This window comes from Salvelinus alpinus, chromosome 11, assembly GCF_045679555.1.
Source record: "Salvelinus alpinus chromosome 11, SLU_Salpinus.1, whole genome shotgun sequence".
Lineage (NCBI taxonomy): Eukaryota > Metazoa > Chordata > Actinopteri > Salmoniformes > Salmonidae > Salvelinus > Salvelinus alpinus.
The window spans coordinates 54671986-54687590 of record NC_092096.1 but is presented as its reverse complement, the minus strand read 5'-3'; the positions used below and the strand labels follow the sequence as shown (position 1 = coordinate 54687590).

At 48.5% G+C, this 15605-nt stretch overlaps 1 protein-coding gene across 1 annotated transcript in view; it reads left to right on the top strand.

Annotated features, from left to right (window-relative positions):
* dnah2 (dynein, axonemal, heavy chain 2) overlaps positions 1 to 15605 on the top strand; it is a 234077-nt gene that overhangs the window by 169780 nt on the left and 48692 nt on the right. Inside the window, exons 49-57 of the mRNA XM_071331387.1 lie at positions 713 to 937; positions 1286 to 1390; positions 5508 to 5696; positions 5888 to 5973; positions 6431 to 6561; positions 6998 to 7147; positions 8955 to 9122; positions 10028 to 10188; positions 14698 to 14837. Coding sequence (XP_071187488.1) covers positions 713 to 937; positions 1286 to 1390; positions 5508 to 5696; positions 5888 to 5973; positions 6431 to 6561; positions 6998 to 7147; positions 8955 to 9122; positions 10028 to 10188; positions 14698 to 14837 — 1355 coding nt within the window. The remainder of the gene's footprint in view (positions 1 to 712; positions 938 to 1285; positions 1391 to 5507; positions 5697 to 5887; positions 5974 to 6430; positions 6562 to 6997; positions 7148 to 8954; positions 9123 to 10027; positions 10189 to 14697; positions 14838 to 15605) is intronic.

The following is a 15605-nucleotide window of genomic DNA, read 5'->3' as shown; positions in this document are numbered from 1 at the left end:
GTGTGTGTGTGAGTGTTGGTTTGCTACACCGGGTTGAATAGCCTTCACTTCAGCTCAGGTTCCTACAATTTCAGAGTACACGGCGCTCACTCACTCACAAGGCGCCAAAATTAGCTGAGTCACGTACGTCGGGCCACCGCCCGCCAACCCTGATGCACACACACAAACACACCTGAACACTCATTACATTACAGGAGGTTGTGTGATGGACGTCCTCATAAAGCAGCACCACCATCATCATTAACATCACCTGGATAACTTAGAGAAGGGGGGGGGGGACCATCAACGCTCTGTCCGTCGGTCCACCCGTCTACTGTTCACTCTGTCAACCCCTCTCTGACTCGGTCAGTCTTCTGAAGTCCCCTTTTCACTAATGTACACCTCTTTTACTCTGGCTAATACCTCTCTTCCTGTAACTACCTTATCCCTTTTACTCTTTATCCCCCCTTCACCCCCCCTCTCTATCTCTCTCTCTCACACACACACCCAGCCGGCCCCTCTCTCTCTCTCTCTCTCTCTCTCTCACACACACACACACACACACACACACACACACACACACACACACACACACACACACACACACACACACACACACACACACACACACACACACACACACACACACAGTCCCCCTCTATCCCCTCTGTCTCCCCATCTAACCAGTCTAACCCCCATCTAACCCCTCTCCCCTCTGTCTCCACCTGTCCAGACCACGTCCAACAACGTACAGGCCATCATTGAGAGTCGTGTGGAGAAGAGGACTAAAGGTGTATATGTGCCTGTGGGCGGTAAGCGCATGCTGGCCTTCCTGGACGACCTGAACATGCCGGCCAACGACGACTTTGGCTCCCAGCCGCCGCTGGAGCTGCTCCGCCTCTGGATCGACTACGGCTTCTGGTACGACCGGCAGAAACAGACCCTCAAGTGTGTCAAGGTGAGATGAGAGGGGTGGGGGGTACCAGAAGCCGTGTGTCGGGGAGGGGGGGGGCTCGTTATTACTAAGTTCCTTAGTTCCCTCTCCTTAGGTATCTATTTTGTTTTAGGACAGTTGTGTGTGTGTTGAATTCATCTTTGGGTTTATGTGTGTGTGGCACATGACTGCCTGTGTGAATTTGTTTGTGCTGAATGTGCTGTTTAAACCCTGGTGTGTGTGTGTGTGTGTGTGTGTGTGTGTGTGTGTGTGTGTGTGTGTGTGTGTGTGTGTGTGTGTGTGTGTGTGTGTGTGTGTGTGTGTGTGTGTGTGTGTGTGTGTGTGTGTGTGTGTGTGTGTGTGTGTGTACAGGACATGTTCCTGCTGGCGTCTATGGGTCCACCTGGTGGGGGGAGGACTCACATCTCAGGCCGCCTGCAGAGCCGCTTCAACCTCATCAACATGACCTTCCCTACTGTCAGTCACACACACACAACCACATAACCACACACACACACGCGCACACACACACACACACATTTATTCAGCTTCTGCTCAATGCTGCTTTCTCCTCCTCTGTAATCCTCCCCCTCCTCTTTCTCCACCTCTTCTCTTCTAGTCACCTCCCTTCTTCTTCATCACCTACATTCCTCACCACCTTTTTCTCCTCTTCCCCTTTGCTGCTTTACTCTTCTTTTTCTCCTCATCCCTCCCTGTCCTCCTCATCTCCTTCTCCTCTTCTCTCCTCTCTCTCTCCCTGTCCTCCTCATCTCCTTCTCCTCTTCTCTCCTCTCTCTCTCCCTGTCCTCCTCATCTCCTTCTCCTCTTCTCTCCTCTCTCTCTCCCTGTCCTCCTCATCTCCTTCTCCTCTTCTCTCCTCTCTCTCCATGTCCTCCTCATCTCCTTCTCCTCTTCTCTCCTCTCTATCCCTGTCCTCCTCATCTCCTTCTCCTCTTCTCTCCTCGCTCTCTCCCTGTCCTCCTCATCTCCTTCTCCTCTTCTCTCCTCTCTCTCTCCCTGTCCTCTTCTCTCCTCTCTCTCTCCCTGTCCTCCTCATCTCCTTCTCCTCTTCTCTCCTCTCTCTCTCCCTGTCCTCCTCATCTCCTTCTCCTCTTCTCTCCTCTCTCTCCCTGTCCTCCTCATCTCCTTCTCCTCTTCTCTCCTCTCTCTCCCTGTCCTCCTCATCTCCTTCTCCTCTTCTCTCCTCTCTCTCTCCCTGTCCTCCTCATTTCCTTCTCCTCTTCTCTCCTCTCTCTCTTCTCTGTGTGTTTCAGGTCAGTCAGTATCACTGCAGAGCCATGTTTCCTGATAATGAGTCTGTTCTTTCTCTGACACGTTGTCCTCCTTCATCATCCTTTCCATGTGTCTCGCTCTCTCACCCCACACCCCCCGCCCTCTCTCTCTCTCTCTTTCTCTCTCTCGCTCTCTCACTCCACCCCCCCCTCTCTCTCTCTCGCTCTCTCACTCTCTCTCTCTCTCTCACCCCACCCCCACCATCTCTCTCTCGCTTTCTCTCTCTCTCACTCACTCTCTCACCCACCCTCTCTTTCTCTCTCACTCTCTCACCCAACACCCACCCCCCCTATCTCTCTCTCTCTCTCTCACCCCACCCCCACCCTCTCTCTCGCTTTCTCTCGCTTTCTCTCTCTCTCTCTCTCTCACCCCACCCCCACCCTCTCTCTTTCTCTCTCTATCTCTCTCTCTCTCTCTCTCACTCTCTCACCCACCCCCGCCCTCTCTCTCACCCCACCCTGTCTCTGGTTCTCTATATCTCTCTCTTCATCTCAGCAGAATTCCCCTGATTATCCTGATGGTGATGATGATAATGACAACAAGTAAAATGTGCCACTGCACCCTCATTTAGAAGACAGGAAAAGCATGCTGGATGTGATGTCTCCTTTTCCTTTCATTTTTCTGCCGGCTTCTCCCTTTTCTCTCTCTCTGACGTCTCTTTTTTGATCACTCCTTCCCCTCCCACCTCCCACCTTACCTCTCTTCTCTCCTCATCTTTCTTTTCAATTATCACTCTTCTTCTGCTCTGAGTGATGCCTCCATCTTATCTGTTCTCACGTTCGCCCTCTTTCTCCTCTCAAACCCTCTCTCCTCTGACATGTGTCCTCCTTCACTCCTTTCTCTCACTCTCTCATCCTCTTCCTCCCTCTCTCCCCCTGCTCTCTCCATCCTCTTCCTCCCTGTCTCCCCCTGCTCTCTCCATCCTCTTCCTCCCTCTCTCCCCCTGCTCTCTCCATCCTCTTCCTCCCTCTCTCCCCCTGCTCTCTCCATCCTCTTCCTCCCTCTCTCCCCCTGCTCTCTCCATCCTCTTCCTCCCTGTCTCCCCCTGCTCTCTCCATCCTCTTCCTCCATGTCTTCCCCTGCTCTCTCCATCCTCTTCCTCCATTTCTTCCCCTGCTCTCTCCATCCTCTTCCTCCCTGTCTTCCCCTGCTCTCTCCATCCTCTTCCTCCCTCTCTCCCCCTGCTCTCTCCATCCTCTTCCTCCCTCTCTCCCCCTGCTCTCTCCATCCTCTTCCTCCCTCTCTCCCCCTGCTCTCTCCATCCTCTTCCTCCCTCTCTCCCCCTGCTCTCTCCATCCTCTTCCTCTATCCTCTCTCCCCCTGCTCTCTCCATCCTCTTCCTCTATCCTCTCCCCTGCTCTCTCCATCGTCTTCCTCTATCCTCTCCCCTACTCTCTCATCCTCTTCCTCCCTGTCTTCCCCGCTCTCTCCATTCTCTTCCTCCCTTTCTCCCCCTGCTCTCTCCATCCCCTTCCTCTATCCTCTCTCCCCCTGCTCTCTCCATCCTCTTCCTCTATCCTCTCCCCTGCTCTCTCCATCCTCTTCCTCTATCGTCTCCCCTGCTCTCTCCATCCTCTTCCTCTATCCTCTCCCCTACTCTCTCATCCTCTTCCTCTATCCTCTCCCCTGCTCTCTCCATCCTCTTCCTCTATCCTCTCCCCTGCTCTCTCCATCCTCTTCCTCTATCCTCTCCCCTGCTCTCTCCATTGTCTTCCTCTATTGTCTCCCCTGCTCTCTCCATTGTCTTCCTCTATTGTCTCCCCTGCTCTCTCCATCCTCTTCCTCTATCTTCTCCCCTGCTCTCTCCATCCTCTATCTTCTCCTCCGCTCTCTCCATCTCCTTCCTCTATCCTCTCCCCTGCTCTCTCCATCTCCTTCCTCTATCCTCTCCCCTACTCTCTCCATCCTCTATCTTCTCCCCTGCTCTTTCCATCTCCTTCCTCTATCCTCTCCCCTGCTCTCTCCATCCTCTTCCTCTATCCTCTCCCCTGCTCTCTCCATCGTCTTCCTCTATCCTCTCCCCTACTCTCTCATCCTCTTCCTCCCTGTCTTCCCCGCTCTCTCCATTCTCTTCCTCCCTTTCTCCCCCTGCTCTCTCCATCCCCTTCCTCTATCCTCTCTCCCCCTGCTCTCTCCATCCTCTTCCTCTATCCTCTCCCCTGCTCTCTCCATCCTCTTCCTCTATCGTCTCCCCTGCTCTCTCCATCCTCTTCCTCTATCCTCTCCCCTACTCTCTCATCCTCTTCCTCTATCCTCTCCCCTGCTCTCTCCATCCTCTTCCTCTATCCTCTCCCCTGCTCTCTCCATCCTCTTCCTCTATCCTCTCCCCTGCTCTCTCCATTGTCTTCCTCTATTGTCTCCCCTGCTCTCTCCATTGTCTTCCTCTATTGTCTCCCCTGCTCTCTCCATCCTCTTCCTCTATCTTCTCCCCTGCTCTCTCCATCCTCTATCTTCTCCTCCGCTCTCTCCATCTCCTTCCTCTATCCTCTCCCCTGCTCTCTCCATCCCCTTCCTCTATCCTCTCCCCTGCTCTCTCCATCCCCTTCCTCTATCCTCTCCCCTACTCTCTCCATCCTCTATCTTCTCCCCTGCTCTCTCCATCTCCTTCCTCTATCCTCTCCCCTACTCTCTCCATCCTCTATCTTCTCCCCTGCTCTTTCCATCTCCTTCCTCTATCCTCTCCCCTGCTCTCTCCATCCTCTTCCTCTATCCTCTCCCCTGCTCTCTCCATCGTCTTCCTCTATCCTCTCCCCTACTCTCTCATCCTCTTCCTCCCTGTCTTCCCCGCTCTCTCCATTCTCTTCCTCCCTTTCTCCCCCTGCTCTCTCCATCCCCTTCATCTATCCTCTCCCCTGCTCTCTCCATCTTCTTCCTCTATCCTCTCCCCTGCTCTCTCCATCCTCGTCCTCTATCCTCTCCCCTACTCTCTCCATCCTCTTCCTCTATTCTCTCCCCTGCTCTCTCCATCGTCTTCCTCTATCCTCTGCCCTACTCTCTCCATCCTCTTCCTCTATCCTCTCCCCTGCCTCTCTTATCAATTGTCACACTTTTTCTCTCTCTCTCAACGCTGTCACGTGTACATGTTTACTCTTTCACGTCTTTCTGCGTTTCTTTCTTTCCTCACTCCCTCTCCTCTCCTTCTCTCCCCCTCTCCAAGAGTCTCCGATCAAACACATCTACGTCACTATGATCACTCAGAAGCTCTTGTGCTCTCCCTTCCTATCCTCCTGCACCCCCTCTCTCCTCTTTCATCCCTCCCTCCCTCACCTCCTCTCTCCTCTCTCTCTCTCCCCCTCTCCAGGAGTCTCAGATCAAGCGTATCTATGGTACTATGATCAACCAGAAGCTGCAGGAGTTTGAGGAGGAGGTGAAGCCTATAGGTTCCGTCCTGACCCAGGCCACCTTGGAGCTCTACTACTCTACCGTCGCCCGCTTCCTGCCCACGCCCGCCAAGATACACTACCTCTTCAACCTCAGAGACATCTCCAGGGTAAGGGCTACACACACACGCCATGGCATACACACAGACATACACACACACACACACACGCACGAGTCATACTGAATGCATCGACTCTCACTCAATCTCTCTTAATCCTGGTGTTCAGTGGGTTTAGGTATAGATTAACAGTGGACTTGTGTTTCTGTGCGTCAATAAGCTGTCGTCTCCTCCTTGTCTAGGTGTTCCAGGGTTTACTGCGAGCTCACAGAGACTTCCACGACACCAAGCAGAGCATCACCAGACTGTGGATACACGAGTGCTTCAGGTATACTGCTCTCTATCCCTCGTTATAAACTGGCTGGTTCCAGCCCTGAATGCTAATTGGCGGACAGCCGTGGTATACCACGGGTATGACAAAACAGTTATTTTTACTGCTCTACTTACTTTGGTAACCAGTTTATAATAGCAATAAGGCACCTCGGAGGTTTGTGGTATATGGCCAAATATACCAGGGCTAAGGGCTGTATCCAGGCACTCCGCGTTGCGTCGTGCTTAATAACAGCCCTTAGCCGCGGTATATTGGCCATATACCACATCCCCTCGGGCCAGCTTAAATATATTATACTAAGACATAGGATAAGAGGAACATTCATTGTACCCAAGGAGACAGTAGTCTGTACCACTACAGTATATACTGTGTACATTCTGTCTGCCTGTGTGACATGCAGCACTGATGGGACAGTGTCCCTGACTCCTCTGGTCTCCTCTCCCCCCATCCCCAGGGTGTTCTCAGACCGTCTGGTGGACCAGAGTGACACAGAGGCCTTCGTAGGGCTGCTGGCTGAGAAACTAGGCTCTCTGTTTGAACTCACCTACCACAGCATCTGCCCCAACAAACAACCACCCATATTCGGTACTAACAAACGCTCACTCGCGGTATCACACAGACAGACCACACACACACACACACACACACACACACACACACACACACACACACACACACACACACACACACACACACACACACACACACACACACACACACACACACACACACACACACACACACACACACACACACACACACAGGGGACTGGGAGGATGGGATGGATTGTTCTTTAACTAGTCTTACTGATGAATGGATGTGTGTGTACATTGACAAGCGGACTGGATGAAGGATCGATTTAGGTATTGATTGATGAGTGGTTTGTAATTAGTGGACCGGATGGTTGGTTGATTGATTACAACAGCTCTGTCTCCCGAGAGTTGTTTACAGACGTCTTGTATGTCAATATAACTACGTGTGTGTGTTTGCGTGTGTGTGTGTGTCTCTCTCTCTCTCTCAGGGGACTTCCTGAAGGAGCCTCGTGTGTATGAGGATCTAGTGGACTTCAAGACGTTGAAGGGTTTCATGGATTCTCAGCTGGAGGACTACAACCTGACCCCTGGAGTGGTGCCCATGTCCCTGGTGCTGTTCAGAGACGCCATAGAACACGGTGAGTAGTAGGACTGATCGATCCTCTGTGATGATAATGATAGTCAGTATAGTACATATGAATACTGCATATCACACTAAAACTTCAAATATCACAGCCATACAAAATACAGTCAGCACATCAAATCAAATCAAATGTATTTATAAAGCCCTTCTTACATCAGCTGATGTCTCAAAGTGCTGTACAGAAACCCAGCCTAAAACCCCAAACAGCAAGCAATGCAGGTGTAGAAGCACGGTGGCTAGGAAAAACTCCCTAAAAAGGCCAGAACCTAGGAAGAAACCTAGAGAGGAACCAGGCTCTGAGGGGTGGCCAGTCCTCTTCTGGCTGTGCCGGGTGGAGATTATAACAGAACATGGCCAAGATGTTCAAATGTTCATAGATGACCAACAGGGTCAAATAATAATAATCACAGTGGTTGTCGAGGGTGCAACAGGTCAGCACCTCGGGAGTAAATGTCAGTTGGCTTTTCGTAGCCGATCACATTCAGAGTATCTCTACCGCTCCTGCTGTCTCTAGAGAGTTGAAAACAGCACGTCTGGGACAGGTAGCAGGTCCGGTGAACAGGTCAGGGTTCCATAGCCGCAGGCAGAACAGTTGAAACTGGAGCAGCAGCACGGCCAGGTGGACTGGGGACAGCAAGGAGTCATCAGGTCAGGTAATCCTGAGGCATGGTCCTAGGACTCAGGTCCTCCGAGAGAGAGAGAGAGAGAAAGAAAGAAAGAAAGAGAAAATTAGAGAGAGCATACTTAAATTCACACAGGACACCGGATAAAACAGAAGAAATACTCCAGATACAACAGACTGACCCTAGCACCCCAACACATAAACTACTGCAGCATAAATACTGGAGGCTGAGACAGGAGGGGTCGGGAGACACTGTGGCCCCATCCGACGATATTCCCGGACAGGGCCAAACTGGTAGGTTATAACCCCACCCACTTTGCCAAAGCACAGCCCCCACATCACTAGAAGGATATCTTCAACCATCAACTTACCATCCTGCGACAAGGCCGAGTATAGCCCACAAAGATCTCCACCACTGCACAACCCAAGGGGGTGCGCCAACCCAGACAGGATCACATCAGTGACTCAACCCACTCAAGTGACGCACCCCTCCTAGGGACAGCTTGGAAGAGCACCAGTAAGCCAGTGACTCAGCCCCTGTAATAGGGTTAGAGGCAGAGAATCCCAGTGGAGAGAGTGGAACCGGCCAGGCAGAGACAGCAAGGGCGGTTCGTTGCTCCAGAGCCTTTCGGTTCACCTTCACACTTCTGGGCCAGACTACACTCAATCATAGGACCATACTAGGACCATACCATACATTCATAGGACCATAGGATCATACTGAAGAGATGAGTCTTCAATAAAGACTTAAAGGTTGAGACCGAGTCTGCGTCTCTCACATGGGTAGGCAGACCATTCCATAAGCTGTTTGCTTAGAAATTCTAGGGACAGATAGGAGGCCTGCGTCTTGTGACCGTAGCGTACGTGTAGGTACGTACGGCAGGACCAAATCGGAAAGATAGGTAGGAGCAAGCCCATGTAATGCTTTGTAGGTTTTGCAGTAGAACCTTGAAATCAGCCCTTGCCTTAACAGGAAGCCAGTGTAGAGAGGCTAGCACTGGAGTACATCCTGTTAGCACACATCCCTGGTGTTTGGTCTTACCTTTTCATTACTTTGGCTCTTACTTTCCACCAAGAAAATATCTTCGTTTTCATATCTTACCAATGAGTCAGGTTCGGGATGGGTGTTGGTGTCTAGCTTTGCTGAGCATACAAACAATCTGTGTGTGTGTTCCCTCAGTAACCCGTGTGGTGCGTGTGATCAGCCAGCCCAGAGGGAACATGCTGCTGGTGGGCATCGGGGGCTCAGGTAGACAGAGCCTTTCCAAGATGGCCGCCTCCATCTGTGAGTACCTGGTCTTCCAGGTGGAAGTCACCAAGCAGTACCGCAAGCAGGAGTTCAGAGAGGGTAAGAGACCATTATATATTACCTACTACCAGCACATGGGTTGAAATACTTTTTGAAATCATTTCAAATACTTCATCTGTGCTTGATTGAGCTTGCCTAGCACAATGGAACCAATGAGGGGGAGACTTTGTAGTCAACTGCACTACAGAGGTATGAGACATGATATATTTGGACCTGTTCTGCAAGAGAAATTTGTCAAATTTGGTTGATCTGCCAACAGCAAGGCATTTGTTTAGAACAGGGGTCTTCAACCTTTTCTTGTCCAGGGACCCCCTCCCAGGAGACCTGGCAACCCAGGGACCCCCATCATATGTTAGCCCCCCCCAAAATAAATTAATGTCTTGTCTTATCATCAGGTGAATGATAATGGAAAGGATATCAAATCAACCTTTTAAAATTAATAGAAGTAATTTATTCGGTTGTTGCTAGCAACATTCTTATTATAAAAACATTTTCGCAGACCCCCTGCAGTACATCTGCGGACCCCCCGTTGAATACCTCTGGTTTAGAACATAATTGCACTGAATTACAGCACGCTGCTCAGGGCTGCTCGCTGCCTGAGCGTTTAATATGAATTGAGTCAGACTGATAGCCGTACGTTCTGCTCTAATTGAACACAACACTTTATTTAGATGGCGTTTTCCTGTTTGTTTGTTGTTAGTTTATATTTTAGTTGCTTTTCAACTGGTGCAGTTATTTTGATTGTTCAGGAATGTCCTACTTTGTTGAGTCAGATTCTAGGCCTACAACCTTAACCAAAATACTTTTGTCGTGATCACAACCCGGCAACACACACACACACACACATCCACTTTCGCACTCTCTGTCTCTCTCTCACAAACACACGCACACACACGCATACACACATCCTTGAGTCTTCTCCTCCCATGCATGTCTCCTCCCAGACATAAAGAAGTTGTATCGTCTGACGGGTGTGGACAACAAGCCCACAGTGTTCCTGTTCAACGACACACAGATAGTAGACCAGTCTTTCCTAGAGGACATCAACAACATCCTCAGCTCTGGAGAGGTGCCCAACCTCTACAAACAGGACGAGTTTGAAGAGGTACGATTACTAAACAGGGTTTAATACAATGCAACGTTGGCATCTGTTATTGTGAAAGAGGGACTTTACACAGGTGCTAGTGCACTGAGTGTACAAAACATTAAGAACACCTTCCTAATATTGAGTTGCTGCACCCCCCCCCCACCTCCCACTTTTGCTCTCAGAACAGCCTCAGTTTGTTGGGGCATGGACTCTACAAGGTGTCGAAAGCATTCCACAGGGATGTTGGCCCATGTTGACTCCGATGCTTCCCACACTTGTGTCAAGTTGGCTGAATGTCCTTTGGGTGGTGGACCATCCTTGATACACGTGGGAAACTGTTCAGCGGGAAAAACCCAGTAGCGTTGCAGTTCTTGACACTGAAACACACTGTTGTACACGGTGATCCAGAGCATCCCAAACCTGCTCAATGGGTGACATGTCTGGTCAGTATGCAGGCCATGGAAGAACTAGGACATGTTCAATTTCCAGGAATTGTGTACAGATCCTTGTGACATGGGGCCGTGCATTATCATGCTGAAACATGAGGTGATGGCAGCGGATGAACGGCATGACAATGGGCCTCAGGATCTCGTCACGGTATCTCTGTGCATTCAAATTCCCCGTCGATAAAATGCAATTGTGTTCGTTGTCCGTAGCTTTTGCCTGCCCATACCATAACCCCACCGCCACCATGGGGCACTCTGTTCACAATGTTGACATCAGCAAACTGCTCAACCACACAACGCCATACACGCTGTCTGCCATCTGCCCAGTACAGTTGAAACCGGGATTCATCCGTGAAGAGCACACTTCTCCAGCGTGCCAGTGGCCATCGAAGGTGAGCATTTGGCTGCTGAAGTCGGTTACGGTGCCGAACTGTAGTTAGGTTAAGACCCTGGTGAGGACGACAAGCACGCAGATGAGCTTCACTGAGACAGTTTCTGACAGTTGGTGCAGAAATTCTTTGGTTATGCAAACCCACAGTATCATCAGCATCCCGGGTGGCTGGTCTCAGACAATCCTGCAGGTGAAGAAGCTGGATGTGGAGGTCCTGGGCTGGCGTGGTTGCAAAGTGGTCTACGGTTGTGAGGCCGGTTGGACGTACTGCCAAATTCTCTAAAACAACGTTGGAGGGTGCTTATGGTAGAGAAATTAACATTCAATTCTCTGGCAAAAGCTATGGTGGACGTTCCTGCAGTAGGCATGCCAATTGCACGCTCCCTAAAAACTTGAGACATCTGTAGCATTGTGCTGTGTGACAAAACTGCACATTTAAGAGTGGCCTTTTATTGCCCCCAGCACAAGGTGCACCTGTGTAATTATCATGCCGTTTAATCCGCTTCTTGATATGCCACACCTGTCTGGTGAATAGATTATCTTGGCAAAGCAGAAATGCTCACTAACAGGGATGTAAACCAATTTGTGCACAAAAAAGAAGCAAGCTTTTTGTGCATTTGGAAAATGTCTGGGATCTTTTATTTCAACTCATGAAACATGGGACCAACACTTTACATGTTGCATTGATATTTTTGTTCAGTGTTTATAATATATACTGTATGAATGAATGAAGGATTTTTTGTTGTTGTGTCAAATCGCCAGTTGGCAACCCATCCCTTATGGGATTAATTGATGTCACGCCCTGGCCTTAGTTATCTTTGTTTTCTTTATTCTTTTAGTTAGGTCAGGGTGTGTCATGGGGGATGTATGTGTTTTGTATTGTCTATGGGTTTTTGTATGTTTATGGGGCAGTGTCTAGTCTAGGTGTATGTATGTCTATGGTTACCTAGATTGGTTCTCAATTAGAGACAGCTGTCTATCGTTGTCTCTGATTGGGAACCATATTTAGGCAGCCATATTCATTAGGTAGTTCGTGGGTGATTGTCTATGTCTATGTTGCATGTATGCACATTGTTTATATAGCCTCACGTTTGTTGTTTAGTTTGTAAAGTGTTCTTCGTCTTCGTTATATTAAACGAGAAGATGTATTGTTATCACGCTGCGCCTTGGTCCTCTCTTCCACCATACGACGATCGTGACAATTGACACATAAACAAACATTACAATAATTCACTGTGGTAATTCAGTGTTAATTCTTCTTCCGGTGTTTGCTGCAGTGTGCATCGCATAAAGAGTGAAACAATTTAAGATCAAAATCAATACATTATTGTAAATAAGGTTATCCAAAAAATAATTACATCCCTAGTTCAGTACAAATATATACAGTACATACACACATACATTGCATATATACACATACAAACATACATACATAATATAATAATTTGTTCTTAACTGACTTGCCTAGTTAAATAAAGGTTAAATAAAATTAAAATAACTTACAGAAAAATGAAACAGAAGGCATTTGAACCCAGTCTGGCACAAAGAGAAGATTCATGTGAGAGACAAGCCTATACACAATCTATACAGTGGGGAGAACAAGTATTTGATACACTGCCGATTTTGCAGGTTTTCCTACTTACAAAGCATGTAGAGGTCTGTCATTTTTATCATAGGTACACTTCAACTGTGAGAGACGGAATCTAAAACAAAAATCCAGAAAATCACATTGTATGATTTTTAAATAATTAATTTGCATTTTATTGCATGACATAAGTATTTGATCACCTACCAACCAGTAAGAATTCCGGCTCTCACAGACCTGTTAGTTTTTCTTTAAGAAGCCCTCCTGTTCTCCACTCATTACCTGTATTAACTGCACCTGTTTGAACTCGTTACCTGTATAAAAGACACCTGTCCACACACTCAATCAAACAGATTCCAACCTCTCCACAATGGCCAAGACCAGAGAGCTGTGTAAGGACATCAGGGATAAAATTGTAGACCTGCACAAGGCTGGGATGGGCTACAGGACAATAGGCAAGCAGCTTGGTGAGAAGGAAACAACTGTTGGCGCAATTATTAGAAAATGGAAGAAGTTCAAGATGACGGTCAATCACCCTCGGTCTGGGGCTCCATGCAAGATTTCACCTCGTGGGGCATCAATGATCATGAGGAAGGTGAGGGATCAGCCCAGAACTACACGGCAGGACCTGGTCAATGACCTGAAGAGAGCTGGGACCACAGTCTCAAAGAAAACCATTAGTAACACACTACGCCGTCATGGATTAAAATCCTGCAGCGCACGCAAGGTCCCCCTGCTTAAGCCAGTGCATGTCCAGGCCCGTCTGAAGTTTGCCAATGACCATCTGGATGATCCAGAGGAGGAATGGGAGAAGGTCATGTGGTCTGATGAGACAAAAATAGAGCTTTTTGGTCTAACTCCACTCGCCGTGTTTGGAGGAAGAAGAAGGATGAGTACAACCCCAAGAATACCATCCCAACCGTGAAGCATGGAGGTGGAAACATCATTCTTTGGGGATGCTTTTCTGCAAAGGGGACAGGACGACTGCACCGTATTGAGGGGAGGATGGATGGGGCCATGTATCGCGAGATCTTGGCCAACAACCTCCTTCCCTCAGTAAGAGCATTGAAGATGGGTCGTGGCTGGGTCTTCCAGCATGACAACGACACGAAGCACACAGCCATGGCAACTAAGGAGTGGCTCCGTAAGAAGCATCTCAAGGTCCTGGAGTGGCCTAGCCAGTCTCCAGACCTGAACCCAATAGAAAATCTTTGGAGGGAGCTGAAAGTCCGTATTGCCCAGCGACAGCCCCGAAACCTGAAGGATCTGGAGAAGATCTGTAGGGAGGAGTGGGCCAAAATCCCTGCTGCAGTGTGTGCAAACCTAGTCAAGAACTACAGGAAACGTATGATCTCTGTAATTGCAAACAAAGGTTTCTGTACCAAATATTAAGTTCTGCTTTTCTGATGTATCAAATACTTATGTCATGCAATAAAATGCAAATTAATTACTTAAAAATCATACAATGTGATTTTCTGGATTTTTGTTTTAGATTCCGTCTCTCATAGTTGAAGTGTACCTATGATAAAAATTACAGACCTCTACATGCTTTGTAAGTAGGAAAACCTGCAAAATCGGCAGTGTATCAAATACTTGTTCTCCCCACTGTATACACACATCCATTTACCACTTAGAAGCTAAATATTTGTATAATTTAATTATAGGTAGCCCTTTTTCTTTTATTCCAGGCTTTATCGAAATATTCCGCAAACAGAAATACACAATGGGCAAAATACCACTTCAGTTTCTCCTCATCGCTCAGCCACATAATGCCAGGGTATATCTGGTGTCCTTTCTGGAATAAGAGAAAGCGTATATCGCGGTAGAAAGGGCAATAGAGGATCAAATTAATTTCATTCTGTATTTCTTTGAGGTCGCAATAGTTACATAGTGTTTCATCTTCCATTTCACCACGATACCGACTGTATATTATCTCTCTATATAAGTACATCTCTCACAGAAAAGTCACCACAAAAAAATATAGATAAAAGTGTAATAGTGCTATCCAGCATGTGTGTGGTAGGCTAGTTTATGTTTTCTGTGTTTGTTCTTATGTTGTTTTGTCTCGTTGTGTATTAACCTTTGACCCTGACCTCCTCGTCCAGGTGTCCAGTGCTCTGTCGGACTGCGCCAGGAAAGAGAACATCATTGAGACTCCAGACTCCATGTTCAACTACCTGATAGAGAGAGTGAGGAACAACCTGCACATCGTGCTCTGCATGAGCCCTGTGGGAGACCCCTTCAGGTAAGCCTGCACTCAGGACAGTTTCTGAAGTTAAAGAATGTACAGTGCCTGCTATATCTCACCAAGCAAAGCGATTAGTAATGTACAAAGCACTGAACACATTCAACAATAAGGGTTTGAGACAGAGATGAAAGCTTTTCCCGCGGCATCATCTGTGCTAATGGGCGACTAGTAGAGGTATCTTCCAAAGCATTGCCACCGTTCTCTCATGATCTGTTTCCTTCTCATGCTCTCTCTGTCTGAGTGTGTAAACCCCACACTCCAGCACAGCTGATTATCAGTATTAGAGCATAGGCAGCCGAACATGAACACTTGTCAGCTTGTTAATGGCTAATGTGCGTCCCGCCATCCCTTGTCTTGCAAATTAGGAATTGTGTTTAGGATGACACAGCGTTTTAGACCTGAGGCTTGCTGCGATTAGAAATGACAGGATGGATAGCAGACATGACGGCTGGGTCACTCACACACACACGTACACACACACCAGTCTGTCTCTCTCTCATTAGCGAGACAGGGCAGTGTTCACACATAATACCACTAATTGGGCTGGCAGGGCCCATTACCCAGAGCTAATCACCATGCTTTGGCTGGTGGCTCCAGGGCTGCCGTCCATTCCTCCATCCCTCCATTCCTCCATTCCTCCACCTCTGACCAGTATTCGTGGCCGGGAGTGAGAGGGGTTCTTACCAGGTCAACACAGTCACACTGGCTGTGTGATGGCATGACAGCAATTAGCCAGCAAAACCTAGTGGCTCAGACAATGGAGGT